Consider the following 23,698-nt stretch of genomic DNA (forward strand, 5'->3'; position numbering starts at 1 on the left):
ATATTAATCATCTGATATATGTATACTTGACGCGTAATATATTTACATTTGTATTTTTATTTTCTTTTTGTAAATTTATAGAAAATTAAAAAAAAAAAAAAAGGTTAAACTGACCGTGTTTGACATAATTTTCATGGTGTTGTCATGAAAATTAATACATTCTTTTTTTTATTATTTCTTTTCAGATGGTTTTTCTTATATTTAGCAAAAATAATGGTTTGTCAGCAACAAAACATGTCAACGTATAAAGATCAACACACAAACAAATGCAAATTAATTATTTTGATGCTGGTCCTTGTTCTTGTACTTCGGTCGATCTCTTATACTCCGGTTTGAGCTCGTAACTCCCTTGGGTTGATCCTTTGTAGTTGTAGATGCACAGATCTTTCAGCAAATCTTTCAGAAATTGCTGAAACCAAAACACACACATCTATATATTAATGATTAGCATCAATGATGCTAAATATATATATTAAAAAAAAAATACTAAACTTCAGTTTTCGATCTCTAAATATATAGAAAAATCGCACTTGTTGTCCTTAAACTAGGAAAAGGAAAACAACAAACAATCATCCTGATCTATGTTGTCTCGCATATAAGGGCATTTTGGCCATTAAACTGGTTAACGAAATGAAAACATAAGGGTAACTTGTAGGATTTTTTTTGTTGGATTAGGTGGTTTTACAAAAATTAAAGTGGTTTTAGGTAATATGTCATCTCCCATATCGTAGATTATAAGAACATATCAACTAACTTTCCAAGTGACAATCCATGTCATTGTCCAAGCCCAAGTCATCGTCCAAAAATGGTGATTTGTGTAATCTGCTATTTGAGATAGTGGCTTCCACATGCCAAAATTGGATGACTTAGACTGCTACTTGGAAAACTTAGCTGATGTGACCTTATAATCCGCTATCTGAGATAGCAAATTACTTAAAAGCAGTTAAAATTTAGTCAATCATCTAAAATCATTTTCTTTATTTTATAAAACCACCTAATCCGGAAAAAAAAATCAGCCTTTTCTATTAGCTTTCTAAAATGACCATTTTGCCCTTACACGTAAATAACAAAAGACGTAAAGTAACATACTTCAGGTTGATTTGTTTCAGCAATAAGGTTCCTTAAGCTCCAATTTGGTTGTCGCTCAAAGAGTTTAAACATAATGTCTTCCATTCCTCCACGGTCTCGGTCTCGTCTTGTTCTTTTCGTGTCCGATCCTTTGACCGGAGCTTTCTTTTTTTCCTGTAAATTTTAAACGAGTTCTTTTATTTATTTTTTATTAAACCTCAAACGGGTCAAATAAAAAAGAATCTTAAATTACATTCTGTGAAAGGGGTCTTAAGGGAATCAACCCCGGCATAGGCCTCATATGCGCTCCACGATCGTTGTTAATAACCTTAAACAAACAAGAAATTCCAACTGGTTAATAATATAATAACAATAACAACAATAAAAGAAAAGCGGAAAACAACCTGTATCTGTCGGGTTTTAGTCATGTATTTGTTTGTTCTTTCACGACATAAACTTCCCATATTCCTCCATGTTTTCATTATGAGGCTTCATATCAAACTTATGATATATTTTCCCTTCAACAGAAACCTTTCCTGAGGCTTCATATCAAAATTATGATATATTACCATTTGCATGCTATAAGGGGGTGTTTGTTTTTTCTTCAAACATCTTCAAGGGAGCTTATGTCTGCAGGCGCGCAGACGTCTCCCTTGAAGACTGTTTGTTTTTTTTTTTTAAACAGATCTGAACACATCTTATTTCCTCTTCAAAAATAAGACAGGGATCTCATTCTTATAACATCTTCACAAAACCCTACTCCCTCTTCTCCTCCAACCAGGTACGCACACAACATCAGGCGCTCCTCCTCCGATCATTTTTCCGGTGACCGCCCTCTTCTCCTCCGGCCAGGTACCTCCCTCTTCTCCTCCGACCAGCCCCTCCCATGGTGTTGATTGAAAAACAAAACCCTAAACTAGGGGGGGTCGGGTTTAGGTATAATATTACAACAGTTTAAATTGAGAAATTCCTAGCGATCACGAAGATTGAACCATTGAATCATTCTCATATTTTGATAAAAGCTTCATATTTTGAAAATTGAGTGTCCTTCTGTGTTTAGAATATCTGCTAAAACCCACCGAATCCACAATTTCTTATCAATTGAATCACTCACTGGTCATCCACTTGCAGGTACTAAACTCTTATGTGATAACTTATAACCATGAGTGCTTAATATGATGATTGTTGATTAAATTTGTTATTATGGGGCTGAAAGAATATGTTTGCATTGTTTTTTAAGAAATGCATACCAAGTGCTCGATGAAATGCCTGTGTGAGACTTGCTTGATTATGTGGTTGAATTTGGTCAAAATAAAGTTACTAACTAATGCTTAACAAATAATTTAAAACACATATGATATCATTTATAAAGTTTATTCATTTTTGTTTAAACTTAATATATTTTTTGGGCTGTTATCTGAGTTATTTCTTTCAATTTCAATCTGGTTTTTGTTAAAAGTATATTTCAGTTTAAAGTGGTGGCAGGGTAATTTGGTACATTTAGTATCTTAGGTTGATGGCCGAGCACGATTCGGTTCGGTTATTAGACGATACCCAAACTGAAGTGGTGGCAGGGTAATTTGGTACATTTAGTATCTTAGGATGAGTCCATTTCTCATCATCTTAATAATATTTCAAGTTTTCGGGATCGGTACCGGTACCATCCCGGGCTCATCTCTAATTTTGGGTAGGTTTCGTGACATTTTAAGTTCTTTTGGGAGATAACTAAATTTAAGAATTGGTCTTTGTATTTTTTGTGCTAAACACACAATGAGTATTGAAGACAGAAAATTACTTGCTTATTAAACAGCCATGCAATCCTGCATTTTTCATTGACTTTGACATCCACTGAATTTAGTTATCTCCAATTAAACACACAATGATTAAAGTCAATGCTCATGACTTTAATCAAGTAAAACCTCTTCAGAATTGCAATCGTCCTTTGCCTTTATGTATATGTTTTGAGAATGTCTAAAGAGGTAGGTCCTCTACATATTTGTAATATACTAATATACTAGTTATCAGTTGTTATCATAGTATCATTCATATTGCCTTAAAGACCTTTTCTTGGTAACTTAATTAAGCATTAAAGCTTGAAACTTTAGTCGTCTTACCTGATGGTTTCCCTTTCATTCATATTTTGTGCTGTTTATTAGAGCAGTTTTGCTGCATGTTTTGTGCAGTTTTTTGAGCTGTTTTGTGTTGTTTATTAGAGCAGTTTGTCTTGTATGTTAAGTGTGATTTAATTCTAGATGGAAACTAATGATGGTCGACAACAATGGACGGATGAGGCTGTTAAATGCTTATTAGAAACATGTCTTGAAGAAATAGGGAGGATAGGTAGAAATGGACAAAGCTTGCATGTTTTACACAACGAAATGTTACGATTGCATGTTTTGCGCTTCACAATTTTATACGGAAAGAGGGCTTAAGTGATGAACTTTTTGATGAATATGATCACCCAAATGTACGCCTTCAAGATGGAGATGAACATGCACAAGATGGTGGTGAAGAAGAAGTAGATCGACATGGAAGTGCAGCGGACCGTGAATTCATGAGTCAACTTCGAGATCAGATAGCACAAGAATTAATGCAAAATAATGTACTTTGAGTTTATTTCACTATTTGTGTTTTTAAACTTGGTTTTATTATTATATTTTCTATGTAACTTGAATAAATGACTTCTATCTTGTGAGATAAGTTTGACAGTTATGCAGACAGTATCAGCTTATAAAAACAAACAGTCTTATATTTTCAGCTTGCAGATCTTCAGACCACATCTTCAGTTGCAGACATGAAAACAGATGAAATCAGCTTGCAGACAGTTTATGTCTGCAAAAACAAACAGCACCTAAGTATACAACTTTATATGACATAAAACACAGATTAAAAATAAAAACTACTCGCCTTGTTTGGATTCGGAAAACACAGACATGGGAATGAAATCTGTTGACATGTCCATAGAGTAACATTTGGGTATTCTCCCTGATTCAGTGCCAACCAACTCCATAGTAAACTGATCACATGATCATGTAGCAATTGGATAAATCACAAGGATATTAAGAAAGTTTGCACAAATCAATTGTGCTAAAGATGATCAATTTAGCTAGGCAACATCAAATATATATATAGTATATACCCATTTTCAAATTTATGACATTTATACTCTTCCTTTAAACTAGTGCTGCACTTATTTTTCCATCTAGTATATAAACTTTTTACTGCCTTGAATAAGAAGTTCTAAAGTACAATAAAGAAAATAAAAAAATAAATAAAAAGATGATAAGAAAAGTGAAAAAAAAAAAGAACTTTTCTTTTATGCTTTCTATCTTGAAATCATCCCACAAATCCACAATACAAGCAAACTAAACTACTTTCTTTTGTTATTTTCTTTCAATTAGTGAATACCATCAAGCAATCATAGCCAAAGGAAGATTAACCAACAACCAATACAGATAAATACTGTGTTTATCACTATTTATAATTTATCTTATAAGTTATATAAATATGGTATTCTGGTTAGTTAGCATTAGTTGTATCTAGTAGCCAAGTGGCTTTCCAATCCTTTCCCAAAACCAAATAAGGTATCTAGCTATAACCAACTCACAAAACTTGGACTGAGATGAGCCCTAAATTGCTACAAATTAGCAAGAAGGCACTATCTATGTGTTTGTTTTGTTTGAATATATGTCTTCTAAACAACGTGATTAATTACCTTAACATAAAAGAACTAGTCATGCAAGCCTTAAATCATTCAACAGTACGTGATGAACATGAACATGAAAATGAAAATCTGGCATGGTACACCGCTACACTGATAATTATGAACATAAAGAAAGGAGAGATACTGCAAACTCTACTATTTAATTATATATCTAGGACTGTAAATGAACCACACGCTCGGCGAATTGTTTGTAAACTGTTCACCGGAATGTTTGTTTATGTTCGTTAGTTTAACAAATGAATGAACAAGGAATTTAGTTACAAAGGTCATGTTCGTTCAATTGTGTTCGTGAACGTTCGATGAGGTGTTCGTTGGTGTTCATTAATTTTTTTTACGTGTTGTTCATTGGAGGTTTTTATATTTTTATTTATGACTTTTCAGTCTTATCATATAGATTTAAGCAAAAGTATCACCTATAAAAAAATAAATATATTAGCATTATGTAATAGGGAAAGTTAACGTACTAATAATGAAATTAACGTGCTAAGTGTGAGAATCAAGTAGGGCAATTATATATACAAGTAGAGTAATTATGTAATTACATCATAGAGTAACTAGTAACTATGTTACTCTATGATGTAATTACTGTAATTTCGTTTGTATTTGATCCAAACACTTATGTAATATTAATAATTATATTATATTTATATTTAAATTAAAAAAAAAACACTAACATAGATTAACATTCTAGGTTAGCCAAAACAAATAAAACAGTGTTTGTCTTCATACGTGTTCATTTCTTTGTGTGAATCGTTCACAAACAAGTCCATAATGCCTAACTGTCCAACATCAGTTAGGCGTGTTCACGAAGCAGTCATTTGTATGATAATTAAAGCTTAGCGAAGTAACATGAAGAATGCCTTGTTTATCCATTAATATTATTGTTCCAGCTATTTCAATGCACCTCATTAACTTACACGTAGCATGCATGCATGCATACATAAATACATTAAAATCACATATGCAATTAGGGTTTAATTACATTTAGAATATAAGTAAAGTAGGTACCTGAGTAGATGAGAAATCGTTATTCGGAAGGAGCGGATCAACGGTCACGATCACTTTCGCTCCAACAGGTGATTCCATAGGTGTTGATGACTGCGGTTGCCATTGTTTATTGGTGAGTGAACGAGAGACAATGGGAGGACACTTCATGAGCCACACGTGACGCTCTGATTTGATGGTCTCTAACAACGACGACTGTTGTTGTTGTACATGACCACCGCCACCGTTAGGTTTGACGGAGGGTTTGCTGCTGCTGCTGCTGGTGATTTGGTCGTCCATATTTGTCGATCTAAAGCTTTTTGGTTTTGAATTTAGAGATTTGTGATTAATAATTTATAGTGGTGGTGATTAATTGGTGAAGGTTTTATAAGTTTTTACGTACGAGTTTTGTAAATGGTCCCTTTACTTATATAATATAACTAATTCAGCTTCAACATTAAATATACATATTGTTTTTTTTATAAAAACACATATAAATAAGAAAAATTTAAAAAAATTCAGGCCTAGACGAGGTCCGTCGACCATCCAACCCCGACTCTCATCCCTCTTATGAATATTGTTGGAGGGTATATATAGTTTGACCCGACTCGGTTTTGAATAAAAATTTTATGTTGGAACGTAGATAAAAATATACACGTCTGAGCGATATAGAGGTGCACAAATCGGGTTCACCTTGAAAACCCGAACCGGTTTTTTTCACACCGGGTAGAAAATGAAACCGGTTCCAGTCAAGAACCGGTTCGGTTCCAGACCCGAACCGATGCCAGAAATGCAAACTTTTAGGAACCGGTAGGGTTGGAACCGGACCGGTTATTACGTAAAAACCGGTTCCACCGGTTTTTTTTGAAATTCAAACAATATAGCCGTTAGAAACCGGTTCCAACGGCTATATAGCCGTTTTTGACCGTTGGAACCGGTTTTATTACTATATTTAGCCATTTTTCATTTTATAAATACCAATGTATGAGTGTGTACTTGTTAAACCACTTCCAAAACTATAAAACACACTCCAAAACACAATTAAGCTTAAACCGACAACAAATGGCAACTAATGACGACGTTGTTATGGTGATCGAAACAACAAGATGCCCCGATGTTTGGGTTCATTACGATTTGTGTCTAATGACCGACTCACATGAGATGGCACGTTGCAAATATTGCTCGAAGTTTCTTAAAGCAGTGTCCAACTCGACATTACGAAAACATACGAATAAGTATTGTCGAGAGAAAAGAAGTTTGGATGCTAAAAAAGCGGAAGTGGGAGAATCGTCTGGCTCTACAACCCAAAAATAAGTATTCCCGAATTAAAAACCGGTTCCAACGGCTATATTTTGTCTCAAAACCGGTTCCAACGGCTATATTACCGTTGGAACCGGTTCCAACGGCTAGTTTGACCTGTGTTTGACTTTTCAATAAAAACCCGCCGGAACCGGTTTTTTCGGGTAGGAACCGAACCGGTTACAATTAAGAACCGGGTTGGAACCGATGGGGACATACAAATAGGAGAACCGGGTACGATTTTCGGGTACAAAAATACCCAAACCGGGTATTGGGCCAACCGGGTAGGAACTGGAACCGGTTCCGGTTTGGTTCCACCAGTTAGGTTCCGGAACCGGTTTTTTTGTGCACGTCTAGAGCGATATGATCAAGATATATTTGGATGGTTAAATGATGCGGATGACGTCTCCAGATTGAAGATTTGAATTTGAATCTCTCTTTATTTGGTTTATCTTTTATTTAGTGTCTATCTTTATTCTAGTTTGCATGTTATCCATATGTTTTGAAGAGCATGATAAGCATTTGTTTAAAACATGAATGGAACAAATTAATCTTTTATTAAGTTTGAATCTATAAGAACATTGTTTTTTAAACATTTGGTTTAATTTATCGCTTTTAAATATCATTAAAACTTTAAGTCATTTATAAAAAGTGAATCGGTCCATAGATTTAGATTTATTTTAATTGTAGCTTAATAGAAGATTTTTTAAAGAAAATTAAGTAAAAAGACCAACTTGTCTTCACATGCGTCGAAGGCCAGACTTAAATAAAAAAAGATAACAACGATAGGGCAAAATGACACCGACTTACAGAAATGAAACATAAAGAACAATCACTATAAATAATAACTTAAAGTATAGCGCCTGAAATTTGACAAAAAACACAATTCACTCTGTGTTGTAAGCTTTTTACAAATTGTTAAAAATAAATTATTCTATTAACATAACAAGTTTGTTACTGTTTTTGCCCTTGTAATTTGGTCAAAATCTCAGTTTCAATGCCCTACACTTCTTACCCATGACCGTTTACGGGGTTTCCATCTCTTTACATTGCAATCCTTAAGACCAACACCATCACATTTTTGAAAGAGTAACTTTGTACATGAGATAAAAAAATACTGAAATAACATTCTATTTAGCATAGAACGTAGCGACGTATAACAGTATTAGCGAATGACAAGAAATTAAAACCACAAAAGATCATAGTGACACAGAAAGTGTAGGGACCAAAATAGAAACTATGACCAAACCACATAAACGAAAATAGTAATCAACTCGAGAACAATTATTAAACTTGGCTTTTGAGCCTTTGACTACATAGTACATAGAGAAACACATGAATGCAAATCCGGAAAAAAAAAACACAAAGATAAGAGGTCTACGCTATCTGTACAAGATGGTACTAGGATTTACACAACTGTCGACGCAACAAAATTCATAGATTCATTTCACTAACTTATCAAAAACGATGAATCTATACTAACTGTAATCCATTTGTAAAATACCACAACTACCCTCTTCATACTGCAGCTTCACTTAAGTTACATTGCATCAATCACCTGCTAGTAAACACAAACAATAATCTAAATAAATAAAACAATATCCCAAGTTTTCACGGTTTCAGAAAACGACAAACCAAACCAAACAGTTTTAGTGGTTAGGTGGTTCGGTTTTGACGGGTTGAACTCATTTTTTACGGTTCAATTTTGACGGTTTGAAAACAACAAAACCAAACAGAAGGGAACATGTTCGTGCCCGTTTGTTTAATTTTAACCGAAAAAACGATCCAACACAAGCAATTAAACAAACGGGGATTTCTTGTTCATGTTTGCTCATTAAAAAAATGAGCATGTTTGTGTTCATTTACCTTTGCCCGTTAACAGTATAAACCAATAAACCAACAGTTTACGAACGTAACAGAACAAGCATAACTGAACATATGTGAACAAACACAACTAAGCTAAAACAAGTTAAAAGTAATGTGAAAACAATGTGTTGAAATTAGACTAGGTAGTAATGGGCCAAAAAAATTTAATGAATATATTAACGAATGTAAAATAACGACTTAAACAAACAAAAACTAACAAACTTATAAGAACGTAAACAAATGAATATAAACAGACGTATGGGAACATTCACAAAAATAAATGAATGAACGAGACATGCGTTCAAGTTCATCCATTTAATCCAATAAACAAAAAAATGTTTCATTCATTTATTAATTAAAAAACATAAACGAACTTCTCGCCGAATGGTTTTTGTACTATTCACTAAACTTTAGGTTTGTTTACAGACCTTATACATAATGGTTCCAAGCTCCAAATAGTCGACCAAACCATTAAACCGCCAAAACCGAACAGTGGCGGTTCGGTCGGTTTCAACAATTCATAAACACCCCTACCATCAAATTCAAATCCATAATTATAAGGAATAACAACCTTAAAAAAGTTCAGACATAATCATTAAAAAACGCCATGAAATCACATTATTCCATATGTATGTTGTCCATTTTTAGATTTGATTTACTGATATAACTCATACAATATATATGTATTGTATTGTGGTAAATAATATTACCTTTTAGTCTCTTGGTAAATCATTTGTTGCATTCTGCTTTCTTACAGTCCTGGGCTGGTGGGGAAATGTAAACGGGCCACCGGGCCCACCAGGACGTTTATTAATACCCATACGAGTAGATTCAGCTTCACCATTAGGACCAGTTGAAGCTGCAACACAAAACTAGTCAAAACTATACAATTAATAACAATAAATTACAATTAAAAAAAAAGAAATACCAGCTGGAAATACAGCATCATCAATATGCATATCATCAGGTGGTTCAGGATCAGCAATGGGTGAATTGAAACTAGCAGTAGGTGGGCCCGGTGTTGCAGAAACTGTATCATCGTTTTCTTCTTCAGAATCACTGAGAACAATAACATCTAAATCTCCTAATGATGATGAACAAGTGTTACGATTGTAAGGTGCAGAGTCCACCGTAACATCACGGGTCGTACTTTGGATCTCCCCTTCTTCCATATCATCAGACGAACCGCTGCTCATTGAGATTATCTCTAGCCCACCATCTGTCATGTGTTCTGAACCCCCGTTCTCGTTTGTTGACTGGGGCTGACTTTTTTCACTGGACACGCCTGCGATACTGGAACCGGGTTTACAATCAGAAACAGATAAAGATCCGTCTGGAATGTGCCATTTTTCAAGATCCATAAATGGGCGTGCGATTTTAACGCGCCATGACCCGTCTGATTTGACTTCGATATCGGTTACGTCTTCGTCACAAGGTTGCATCTGTTCACATGGGTGACAAATTTGAAAAGTTAAATCAGACGCGTTTAAATTTAGAATCAAGATATTTCGGAACAGTTAATAACGTACCATCTTGACAACACGGTTTAAATACGGATCAATGATAATGTCCTCCAATGAATGGTTCTTCAGACAAATGGGACATTGCCACTGCAAATATAAAAAAATTGAAAATTTTGCATAATGCAAACTACTAAAGGTAAACTAAGAGTGTAAGCGTGTCATGCTGCTCGTGAGCTATAAGCTAAATTTGAGCCAAGCATAAACATGCTAGAGCCTAAAAAACATTGTTTAATAAACAAGTGGCTCATGAGCCTAAACAAGCTTGTTATTTATATAATATGTATTTAATATACTAATATGTATTTATAAGAGTCACTATATTATATAAAGTAACATATTAAATATATATTTGACACCTCCTACCTTTTCCAGCATAATAATTAATATTATGATTTCATAAGTATTTATAATACTATCATATATCATAACTATTAGTATTAATTAATACCATTAGCTCATAATAATTAATTAAAATCATTATAACCTGAATTAGTAGAAATGCTTTTCCATTCACTTAATTTCTTGGTTATTTTGATTATTCGAATTCATTTTTCTGAATTGTAAAATTATAAATTGACCGAGTTCAAAGATTCAAATTATGTTCGATTCGGATCCGACTGAATAGGAGAAAAATGACCACAGTTCCCGCTGCAATGTGCGGGGGAAACTCCTGGTTAAATATAAGATTTTGATAAAAACTAGTAAATATATATTATCTTATATATAAAACTAATAATTAAAATATATATAAAAACAAAACTTATATATACTATATAATATATAATAAACGAGCCAATCTCGAGCCTAATCAAGCTCGGGCTCAGCTCGACTCGTTTAAAGTTTTAAACACCTAACTAGACCAGTAACTTAACAGTTAAATATGGTGGAACTTGCCTTTCTAGACCGTTGGTTAATTTGAACAAGAGTATGAAGATCAAAACACCCCAGGTGAATGCATCCTTTAAATCTAGCAGCGGTTTTCATTCTACATCCACTCATCTGTCATTGACATCAAAAAAATAATAATAATAAAACACCTGCCTTAGTAGGGCATTAGTGGGGCCCACAAGTTAAGAAGACTTACGGGGCAACGGAGATTAATTGTTATATTATCTGCAATGACTTCTAAATCACTGTCACTATCATCATTAGCCGCACTCATTCCGCCACCAATGCACCGACAAACACGGGCAACTGCTTCAGTGAAAGATTCACCTTCTTCTTCTTTAGGAATCATGCTAATAACCTACCAAAAATATAAATGTGTGAATAATTAAATATATGGCTTTTACTAAATGAAAAATAAGTTAAGGTACCTGTTGGACCGATCTATGTTTAACTAATCTGACACCTAAGCAAAAACTTCGAGAATCAGAACCAAATAACGAAATCTTGTTCAAGCCCTCCACTAGAAACACTGAAATCTGAAAAGAAAAAAAAACACACAAACACAAACAAGACAGAAGTCATTAAAAATTCAGTTAAGGTAAACATTTAGGCCTGTAAAGAAACCAAACGTTCAATGAATCATTTGACAGGAAGTTTGTTTATGTTCATTTATATAATAAATGAACGAACTTGAACATACGTCTTGTTTGCTCATTTATGTTCGTGAACGTTTGCTTAAATTTGTTTATGTTCGTCAGTTTACATTTGTTTAAGTTCGTTCATTAATAACTCATTTAAACTTTTAAGCCCATTACAATTCAATCTAGTTTTAATAACACTTTAGGTTGAACACATTGTTCACATTTACTTCTAATTCGTCTTCAGTTATATTCTTTCATTTACGTTCGTGAACCGAACCGTCCATTTATACTGTTCACGAATAAGCATTAAACAAACACAAACATTTTCTTAACGAACCAACACGAACAAGAAGACCTCGCCCGTGCTCGATCGTTTGTGTGGTTACAGTAACGAACACATGCATGCTCCGTTCGTGTTCGTCCGGTTCGTTAAGTGTAAAAATAAAATTGCTTACTGATGGACCATCGTCACGACCATTGGCTCCAAGCAACTTTGATCCAGGTCGATTGATTGTCTTGACAGGGATTCCTGAAAAGTAGATATCATTTCTTAAATCGATAAATAATATTACAATACTTAAAATTTATTATCATGATTCCAAAATTCCCATCATGGTATTTCTCAGTTACTGATCATATGTCCAGCTACAACTCAAAAAATTTGGAATTTACAGTTGTAAGAGCTAGAAGGCTATCTTTTAGGATAGGATGGTCAGACAAGGAAGCCAACCTCTTTCTATAGATAAGATAAGACTGTAACTTCAAGTCAAATCACTAGAAGGTATACTATTCTGAGGGTAGGCATTCGCCGTCCCTCAATCTCTTATTGATGTGCTTTATCTCATCTAGCCAACACTCTAAGACCCTCTTTCCACCCTACTGGCTTTAGGTAAGGGTCTCAAATCGTATGCTTTCTAGCCTGCCTCTTTCTAGTTTCGAATCAAACAAGTATCAACAACAGCCCCTTACAAAGGCGACTGAAGATGAACTTGGTTAATACTTCATAAAGCACCTTTGCAATTACTAATAATGCCCCTATCGACCTCAGTCTAGAACTATACTATCTCATTGAACGTTGAATATCCCTAGGATGCTGGCCATTGAAAAAGGAATGAGTCCGCTTTGCTGGCTAAATACATACGCGACATAAAATTTAAATGGCCCATAGATAATGAAAAAAGTTTACATACCATTGACTTTTAGATCAGAAAATAGAGGCCATTGCATCCTGAATTGAACACTGTCATTCAGAAGAATGCACCATGCCTGCTAAAAAGAAAAAAGAAAATCTGTTAAATAACTAACTTTTCAGTTTAAAAAACTTGAAATTGTAATTATAGGAATTCCACCTGTACATCATATCCTGCTTTCTCCAGCAGATGTACATTAGCTCTCGTAATCTGGAAGCTCGTTTCCACACTCTGTACCGGATGTGATCTAAGCAGCGCAAATATGGAATTAAAAATATAACACTTAAAAAGTTCAGGATTTAAGTAAAATAGGCGATAGTTAAATTACTCGTTATCTGGTATATCTGAGCTAAGAAGCTTTACAGGATATAGAGGATGTGCCAAAGTTGTCCAAAACCTGACCAAATAAATTTGTAAAGTAAAAAAATACTGAAATAATTACAAAATTACCAAGTATAGAAAAATGTTATACCAAATCAATCAGTTTAGATTGTTTGATAAACATATAAAGACTTCAACTGTAATGTGTAGGCTTTGTAAACAAACTGAACGTTCAACGAACCGATCAACGGAATGTTCGTTTATTTAACAAACAAGCGAACATGAACAAATTTGTTCATTTAGTTAAACGAACATGTCCACATGTCTCGTTCGTTCATTTATGTTCATGAACGGTCATTTATACTTGTTCATTTATGCTCGTTTATGTTCGTTAGTTTAAATTTCGTTTAAACAAATCAGGCACGTTACAATTTAGTTTAATTTTAAGAAATAAAAAGTGACCTCTTACAATTAGTCTAGGTTTATCAACTTTTTAGGCCAATTGTTTACTTTTAACTGGTTTTCGTTCTTTTATGCCCATTCATCTATGTTCAACTATGTTTGTTTGTTTGTTTACGTTTGTGAATCGTTCGTTTATACTATTAATAAACGAATAAACGAACATAAACGTTCAAGAACACACTCATCTTCTAAATGAACATGAACACGAACAAGAAAACCTCATTTGTTTAATTGCCCGTGTTCAATTGCTTATTCAGGTAAAGTTAAAGGAACAAACACGAGCATGCCCCATTTGTGTTAGTTTGGGACTTTTACAAGCCTAGTAATACAGTAATACTCCACTGTTTATTCACTAATATATTTTGGTTCAGATAAATAAGAGGGGCAGATGTGAATACTATAATACTCACGGGTCACATCGATTGAGTCTACAAATCTCACAATAATGCTGAGAAGGAGCAGAAGTAGCTTCCTCAGGTGACTGAAACGCGATAATAACACACGCGATATGTTGCCAAACGTTACACTGTGAATCCACGCACTGAACGAAAGCAATTTCAAATTTAAAAAGAAGTCATGAAAACATATAAGTTATAAGCACCACTAAAATGCATAAGACTTTCTAAATAGTACAAAAAAGAACCTGAATCATGAACTCAGTTTTCACCGTACTGCCACATGGACAACGAACTTTTTGATCCACAGTTTCTTCTTTTAGTGACACGCTGTTACTGTCGGGCACCGTTTGTCCACTAGTTACTGGAGCTTTTGCCCCTGTAGGCTGCATATTACTGAAGCTACAGCAAATATTAGATTGTATTCAACAAAATCATAACATATTACGGAAATAATGAACACTTGCCTGTGAATATCTTCAATTATCTTTGCCACATCCTCCTTTGGAATATGATTCTTAGCTCGCGGAGCACCATTAGGACGAGTACTTGATGCTGGAAAACATGAGGAAACTAAAATAAGAAACCAAAAAAGTTACAAATGTAAAAGCAAAATAGATGCCTATTGCCTAAATGATTTAAATAAAATGACGGTAAGTATCAAGAATTAGGTCTTACCTTCCGCGTCAGATAACAAAGCCAGAATCCTATCCATGAGATCCTATAAAGACAACAATATCATGAAATTAAACGTATTATATACTTAAAGAACAAGTGAGATAATTAAATTAATAAAGAAAGCATAAACAAATTAAATTGAGACTTTGCAGCATGAAGAAACTGTAAAAGATATAACACATGTACGAAAACCTGATGCATATCAACGGTTTCAAGAGATTGTTAATAACCATACGCAAATCAGTAGATACTTGTACATACATGTTTTAGTTGGATCCCACGATTGATATAAATCACTTTGAAAAATAACTTAGGCCTCAAATAATGTATTTATATTGTTTCCGGTAATTTCACAAAATATTATGTTATTTATCTAGACTGAAATAGTTTACATAAATATACTTGATTTATGAAATAGTTTATTAAGCATCATTTGCAGGCCGGTTTTGTTCTTCATGAAGTGTTTCTTTTAATTTCAATATGCAATTTGTTCGGTGACTATTAAACTTATTAAACATGTTCATATCTTGATCTTACAATAACAAACACATAACAAAAATGTAAACATGAGACCATCTTTTGTGTCTGTCTGCACAGTAGCGCGAAATATGAAAACCCTACAAAGGTGAAATAAATTTCATACCCTTAAAGTACAGAAAATGACACAAAACCTAGTGAGCCCACGATCCTTAAAAGTCAAACAAACTAGTGATCCTTAATAGTCAAACAAAAACATAGCATTTCCTAACTGATCTCCCCCAATTTAAACAAGCTTGGGTCAAACAGAAGCACTCAATAGTGCCATTTTAGTCAACATGTTATTGACAATTGAGCAAATATGGTAACATACAGTCGTACGGAATATATCAAGCACATATTGGATAAACGTAAAAAAAAGCATCAAATATATACACTTCCCTAAAGCACATGGAAAATAATAGAGGGTAACTAGACATATATAGCATATATATAAAATACTAAAATCTCAAATTCTCAACAGGAACATATTAATGTAATAGAGAAAATACCTGCTTTTTCCCTGTTCTTGGAAGACCAAGTTGGCCAAGGACATCTTTAAGCTCGTAAAGCCTAAAAGTTGTCATTTTTCTCTGAAAGAAGAAAATGAGTTACTAGGGTAATAATAACATATACAAAACACGATATAATGTTATAGAAGGAAAAAACTCACACAGTCTATAAAGTAATACTAACACAAACATATAAATAAAAAAATAGAGCCATAGAGTACACGTGTTGTCCTCATTCGAATGATAAACAAGTGTTAAACCATGTATTTTGGATTTATTAAAATAGAGGGTTCTAAGTGTAATATGTTGCTCTATATAATGAGCCTTGTAACCTATCTAATCGTTCAATAAACTAAACCTTTCACTGGTCAAATACGGTATCAAAGTCAAGGTAACTCAGCAGCCCCACCTTCCCTTGCCTCTGGTTATTTTTTCTTATTAAGAAACTGCAAAGGCTGCAATTGCTGCATTTACAACAGCAGAGAAAACTACTCATAACACTCACAAATTCACCTTCACTCTCTCCCCAGCGAACTACGGGTATTGGAAGGCGATGATCGAGCCTTTCCTCATAACCAATAATCTATTTGATTATGTTGACAGTATCATACCCTGCCCTGAAGCAAAGATATCAAATCAACCAGATAAACCAGGTGAATCTTCATCTTCAACTACTGATAACCCAAGTTATTTCCAGTGGATAGCCAATGATGCTCATGTCCGGATGACATCCACCATCTCTGAAGCATCCTTTCACATGTTCAAGGTACAACTTCTAGAGATCTTTGGCTTACTTTAAAACGTGTATATGCACCACACACAGCCTCTCGTGAATACACGTTGAAAACACAATTGCTTTAAAACGTGCATATGCACCACACACAGCCCATGTCACTTATTTAACCCGTGTAATGGAATATGCTTCTGCTTTAGCCAATATTGGCAAGCCCATGAAGGATCACGACCTTGTTATGCTCACCATATCTGGATTACGAGATGAATACAACGGTTTAAAGTCCACTCTTGTGGCCCGTTACCCACCAATAACCTTCAACGAGTTGCATGGTCTCTTGTCTGACCATGATTACATTGTTAACAAACCTAATCCTAATCTTTATGCCCCAGCACCACAAGCCTTTGCTGCCACTTCTGGTAACCCTAATATCATCCAACCGCAACTAAATGATTTGCAGCAGTTGGCATCATAGTTGGGTTATCAGTTAAACCCTACTACTTCACCCGATCAAAATCCAAAGGTGTTTTATGCACAACTATATAATTTGCAGCAGTTGACACCATAGTTGGGTTATCAGTTAAACCCTACTACTTCACCTAATCAAAACCCAAAGGTGCTTTATGCCTCTCAGCCATCAAACAGAGGCGATCGTCGGGGTAATATCCCGAGGCAACTGTGGTAATTACAATAACCGAAACCCTGACAACAATCAAGCTCCATCTACTAGGCAGTTTGCTTGGGCATCAACTCAGAATCTTGTGTACGGCCACTGTAACCGCTATGGTATTGCCCATCTCCCATCTGAATGCCCGACCTAACCTATACTGCTCGGTCCGGCCCTCAAGCCAATTTTACAAGTTTTTCAAATTTTGGCTCGACATTAGGGGCCACCTGGTTGCCCGACAGGGTGCTAACAGCCATGCTACTCCTAACTTATCAAACCTTGACAACTATGAAGTCTACCAAGGTAATAATTCACTCCACATGGGTGACGGTAAGCCTTTACCTATTCTTCACATCGGTTTATCTAAATCTTTTTCACCCAACAAAACATTTAATCTTTGTGATATTCTTCACGTTCCTGCAATTCAAAAAACTTATTATCTGTTAAAAAAATTTGTGTTGATAATAATGTTTATTTTGAGTTTCATGTTTCTTTCTTTGTTGTGAAGGACGAGTATTCACACAACATCCTTCTTATGGGTCCAAAGTAAAAATGGTCTATACCCCATCCAGCTTCCTCAAATAAAAACAATTCCTAAGCAGGTCTTCACAGCCACAAAAGCTTCCTCAACTGTCTGGCATCAACTTCTTGAACATCCACATGAACGTGTCTTTCATTCTGTTATTACACATTGTTCTTTACCAAGATCTACAAAATTATGTTCTACTTTTATGTATCCCTTGTCAGTTGGGAAAATCTTCCAAACATTTTTGAATAACTCAAAGTTTCAAAGTAACAATATTTTGGATTTAATATACTGTGATGTTTGGTAGCCTCATCTACTGTATCTTTCGTCGGGCATCGGTTTTTTTTGGTTATGTGTTGATCATCACACCCGTTATACGTGGTATTATCCCCTTGTACAAAAATCCGATGCATGCACCACATTTCACATTTTGTAACAACGGTGGAACGACAATTTAACACCAAACTGAAAAGTGTTCAAACCGATTGGGGAGGGGAGTATCGTAACCTTTCTCCCTTCTTCACGAAACTTGGAATTATTCATCGACGCCCATGTCACTATACTAGTGACCAAATCAAAATTGTTGAGTGCCGTTATTGTCACGTTGTGGAAACCGGGCTTGTCCTTGCCCATTCTCATCTTCCACAACGATTCTGGCATTTTGCCTTTGAAACCATTGTTCATCTCATTATCATCTACCATCCAGAGTTTCCTCAAACAAGTCCCCCTTTCAACATCTCTTCAACCCATAATCACATGGTTCGCGGTACGGTCTGGTACACGGTACGGGAACTGGTACGCGGTTCGTGCATTTCAAAAATTCGGTACGAGGGGGTAGGCTCATTCGGAACGCCAATTCGGTACGTGGTACGGTGTACTATATAGTCTATTACGTCGTATCATATACAAAACAGTTTAAATAGGTTTTTTGTAATAATTTTTATAAGTTTCTAATATAAGTTAACTAAAATTTAACTTTATACAATCTTTATTATGGTTTAATGTATAAATAACATCTATCTACAAAGTTAAGTGTAAATTTTAATGAAAACTCTAACTCTAAGGGTGTAAAGTGTAACTTTTAAATCTAAAATAGTAAAAACGACCTAATTCTTTCTTCCCTTCTCATCTTCCGCCACTGTCTTTAATCCACAAAATCATGACATATAGTTTTCCGGAACGCTATTTTCACGATCCCAACCACCAAAATCATTCACCGGAAACGCGAATTAGAAGAAAACGTAACGATTTGTTCAACAATCGGGTACGACTAATTATTCCGATCCGGATCAGGTTTGTACCGCGATCCGGTACAGACAATCTGGATCGCGGATCGTGGGTATTCCGGCGTTTCCTGTGACTATGCTTCAACCGCAAAGCAGATTACTCGTTTCTTCGTGTCTTCGGGTGTCAATGCTTTCCCTACCTTCGACCGTACAACCATCATAAAATGGACTTCCGCACTACACCGTGTGTTTTTTCTTGGGTATAGTCCCACTCATCACGGTTATGGTTGCTTAGATCCATAATTATTAAAAGCCCTGGCTTCTTGGCCTAGGCTCATTTTTCAGGCGAGGCATAACAAATGCGCTTCTAGTACCTTGGCAAGCGCTTCAGTCTACGACAGGAACAAGAGAAGATAAAAGCCGAACAAAAGAAATGCAAGAAGTGCCATTGAAACTTAGATCTAGGAGAGGTCAAAGGAATTCATTGAACATTTTTGCTATTCAAGTTTTGGAATTACATTTGAATCTAGACTATTTTAGAACTTTTAGTAGAAATTAGATGATATTAAATGCTATATAATAGCTTTTGTTTATTTTGTTTGAAGAATAGAACAAATTTTCATATACATAATATACTTTTAATTTTTTATTTAACATACCCTCACTTTTTTTCGCATTGCGCCTAGGCCCCAGCTAGGCCTATGTGAGTATGTGCTTTTAGTGCGCCTAGCGCATTTAAGAACTATGCTTGGATCCAATTACTGAACGCATACATATCGTGAGACATGTCTGGTTCAATGAACATGTCTTCCCATTTCAAACCCCTATTACACAAACGCAACCTCCTCCAACTTCCCCATATATTTCTGTTTACCCCACACCAGTTCCAAACTCTTGTCATGAACCTACCCAAATCGACCCACCAAGTCCTACCTCTCCTATTAGTTCTCTTCCTACACCACCACCATCATCTCCATCAAATACTTATGCTCCTCAAACACAGATGCCTCTCCCTCACAACAGTCTGACCCTACACCGCCCCCTCCCCCCCGGGCCATCCCACCTTCGACAAAACCCTAAAAATACCATTCCCTATAATCTATCCACTTTCTCCACTACTAGTTCTTCTCCTACTATTGAACCTACTTCCTTTGTCATTGTCAACAAGTCACCGAAGTGGCGTCACACCATGACTGAAGAGTTTAATGTGCTTCATAAGAATGGAGCAGGTCCATTAGTCCCTTCTGTCAACAATACTAATATTATATATTGTAAGTGGGTTTACAATTTAAAGAAGAATTCACATGGCAAAGTAAACCGTTATAAAGCACGGCTCGTTGCCAAAGGCTTTACTCGACAACCTGGCATTGACTACCATGAGACGTTCAGCCCTATGATCAAAGCCACCCCTACACTTGGCCAGCCTTTTCTTCCTCAAACAGTAAACTACATGCCTTAAAGTAGAGGTTCTAACGGGCGTAAAAGTGTGAAATCATCACAACGTTGCTCGTTAATAAACAAATGGATAGTTAAAATGATGTTATTCATATTAAATATTTGATTTACAATTTGATAAACTATAATCATTTAAGCAAAACACACACTTCACAATCCAGTAACCATTCCACCGCATGCCAAATCTATAATGCAAATCCACTGTGCTAGATTTATTCAGCAATTTCAATGAAGAACATACACAGCAAAGCAAATGCAACTAAAATGTGCCCTAACTGCTGTTTTCCTTTAAATTTTCAAAACTTTTCACACAAATCGAAATTCACATACGGATATACCTACACAATGCATTCATAGCGTACAAAATTACAGATATGCAATTATGCATGTATGATTCCAAATCAATAATTAATTTGACTTTGATTTCAAACATTATCAGTAAAAAAAACTAATTAACATCTCTAATCACGGTAACCTAATCCAAAACGAATCAACATAGAAAATTCAACGACATAAAATTTATACACACCAACTGAATCAAAATAAAGCTCCGGCGACATTTATTACAACGATAATAATCATAAAAATCGGAACAAATATTTGATTAATAATCGAATACACGTTAAATCATTGAAGCAATCCACACATATGACATTCGAGTAACCATTCCAATGCATGCCAAATCTATAATGCCAATCCACTGTGCTTGATTTATACAGCAATTCCAGTGAAGAACATAGACAGCAAAGCAAATGCAACTAACATGCGCCCTAACTGTTGTTTTCCTTCAAAATTTTTAAAAACTTTTCACACAAATCGAAATTCATATACCTACAGAATACATTCACAGCATACAGAATTACATATAAGCAATTATGCATGTACGATTCCAAATCAGACATTATCAACAAATAAAAAAGTAAAACAAACATAAAAAAAATTAACATCTTTGAACTCTGATCACTGTAACCTAATTCAAAACCTAACTAACAGAGCAAATTCAACGACGTGAAACTCACATCCAACAACTGAATCAAATTCAATCTCTAACGACATTAATTACAACGATAATAATCAATTCCAATGAAGAACATACACAGCACAGAAAATGCAACTAAATATGATATGTGCCTTAACTGTCTGTAATACTCAAAAAACTTTTCACACAAATCGAAATTCATACACCTACAGAATACATTCACAGTATACAGAATTACAAATACGCAATTATGCATGTATGATTCCAAATCAGACATTATAAGCAGCAGCAGCAGCAGCAACAACAAAAAAAAACCTAATTTAACATCTCTGGACTCTGATCACTGTAAACTAATCCAAAACCTAAAATTCACATCCATCCACTGAATCAAAATCAAGCCCCAAAGACACTAATTACGCCCATAATAATCAATCACAATGAAAACCATACACAGCAAAGCAAATGCAACTAAAATGTGCCCTAACTGTGTGCAATTTTCACAGCACACACTACACAGAATTACAGGTAAGCAATTATGTATGTAATACTCCAAATCAACAACTTATTTAACTGCAATTTCACACATTATCGGCATACAAAGAACCTAATTAACATCTCTAATCACTGTAACCTAATCCAAAACCTAATCACTATAACAAATTCAACGACGTAAACCTCATTTCCTAACAACTAAATCAAAATCAAGCTCCAGCGAAATTAAATTGACGAGTTACCGCAAGCAAATGCAACTAAAAAGTGCATACAGAATTACATACATGCAATTATGCATGTATGATTCCAAATCAACAGCTTATTTAACTCTAATTAACATCTCTAATCACTGTAACCTAATCACTAAAGCAAATTCAACGACATCCTAACAATTAAATCAAACTGACGATTAAATTATACACAAAAATTGACGAATTACCTTGCATACGGACACCAAATCGTCCATAGCTAGCCAATTATCCGTCCGAACAGCAATGCAAGTAGCTACACACATTAATCAAACGAACAGTTAATTTCAATTGAGTAATTAGGGATTACGGATCGTCAATTGTGTGTGCGTTGTGTTAGGGTTTAGTGTGTGGTATTAGATGTGTGATTATAATTAATCAATTCATTAACAAATTATAGTAATAATGTGTTGTAGTCTAGTAGGTGCTTACGAGTATAAGAAGAAAACGACTGGTGGTGGCTAGTGGCGGCGTTACGTCGGCAGGTGGTGGTGGCCGGAGTCAAATGAGGGTTTTTCGGGAAAGAGATTATTATTATTAGTTTGCTTTGCGCTCATTTGATTTTATACTCGCAAATCAAGTTTTTTTACCATGTTTACTTTGTTCTTTTTTCCTTAATTAAAACTAGGGTAACGCGCCGATCACACGGTTTAAAAACACATAAAACATAATACATTATAATAATTTTACAACCACACCATCTTATTTTTTCGTTGTTCGATTTAGTATAAATCCTATAAATAAAAATATCTATTTCTATTTAAAGAAACCAAAAAAAAACACAAAAGAACAAAGAAAAAACAAAAAACCGGCTTCAAACTGGTTCGAACCCGAGACAGTCATGTTACAACAACCTAGCAATACCACTACAGCAGCAAACGTTTTTGTAATCCTTGTTACTTTCAAGGAATAAATATCAAAACATGTTTCAATTTTTTTTTTTAAATAGAAACTTAGTGGCAGTCACTGATTGGATCTACATTGGAATCACTGTAGCTTTAGTTTTCCTTTTATATATAGTTAATTTGTTATATTTTTAATAATAATAAAAAAATAATAATAATAACAACTTATACAAGGTTGGTTAAAATGTGAATGGTATCATGTTAAGATATTAAAGCGTGCACTTTATGCAAATGTGATGGTTTGTTTGTTTTTAATACAATATCGTATCATATTACGTTGTTTTATGATATGATATAAAGATGTAAAATGTATGTGAATGTGACAATATGTTTCATACGGATATCATATTATATCATATTACGGTATAGGATATAAAGTATGCTACTTTTTTGTATATGT

The 23,698-nt window shown here is 34.7% G+C and overlaps 1 protein-coding gene and 1 pseudogene across 2 annotated transcripts; both read right to left on the minus strand.

Annotated features, from left to right (window-relative positions):
• Positions 1 to 189: 189 nt before the first annotated feature.
• On the minus strand, positions 190 to 6,076 carry LOC143549780 (uncharacterized; annotated as a pseudogene). Its single transcript, XR_013138198.1, has 6 exons — positions 5,801 to 6,076; positions 3,976 to 4,084; positions 1,473 to 1,610; positions 1,322 to 1,396; positions 1,090 to 1,242; positions 190 to 409 (listed from the first exon to the last, which is right to left on the minus strand). The product of XR_013138198.1 is annotated as an uncharacterized LOC143549780 (transcript).
• A 2,354-nt stretch (positions 6,077 to 8,430) lies between these two features.
• Positions 8,431 to 22,975, minus strand: LOC143550281 (E3 SUMO-protein ligase SIZ1-like). Its single transcript, XM_077040959.1, has 18 exons — positions 22,826 to 22,975; positions 22,585 to 22,649; positions 16,068 to 16,148; positions 15,040 to 15,082; positions 14,829 to 14,916; positions 14,610 to 14,757; positions 14,377 to 14,507; positions 13,512 to 13,580; positions 13,343 to 13,430; positions 13,184 to 13,259; positions 12,449 to 12,522; positions 11,781 to 11,888; positions 11,549 to 11,710; positions 11,359 to 11,463; positions 10,471 to 10,551; positions 9,870 to 10,383; positions 9,652 to 9,800; positions 8,431 to 8,633 (listed from the first exon to the last, which is right to left on the minus strand). Exons 2-17 carry the CDS (start codon positions 22,609 to 22,611, stop codon positions 9,655 to 9,657), a joined length of 1,941 nt encoding a protein of 646 aa, XP_076897074.1. The 5' UTR covers positions 22,612 to 22,649; positions 22,826 to 22,975; the 3' UTR covers positions 8,431 to 8,633; positions 9,652 to 9,654.
• Between the last annotated feature and the right edge of the window lie 723 nt (positions 22,976 to 23,698).

This window comes from Bidens hawaiensis, unplaced genomic scaffold, assembly GCF_021521415.1.
Source record: "Bidens hawaiensis isolate Kalapana, Puna unplaced genomic scaffold, B.hawaiensis_p1.1 tig00000978_1, whole genome shotgun sequence".
Lineage (NCBI taxonomy): Eukaryota > Viridiplantae > Streptophyta > Magnoliopsida > Asterales > Asteraceae > Bidens > Bidens hawaiensis.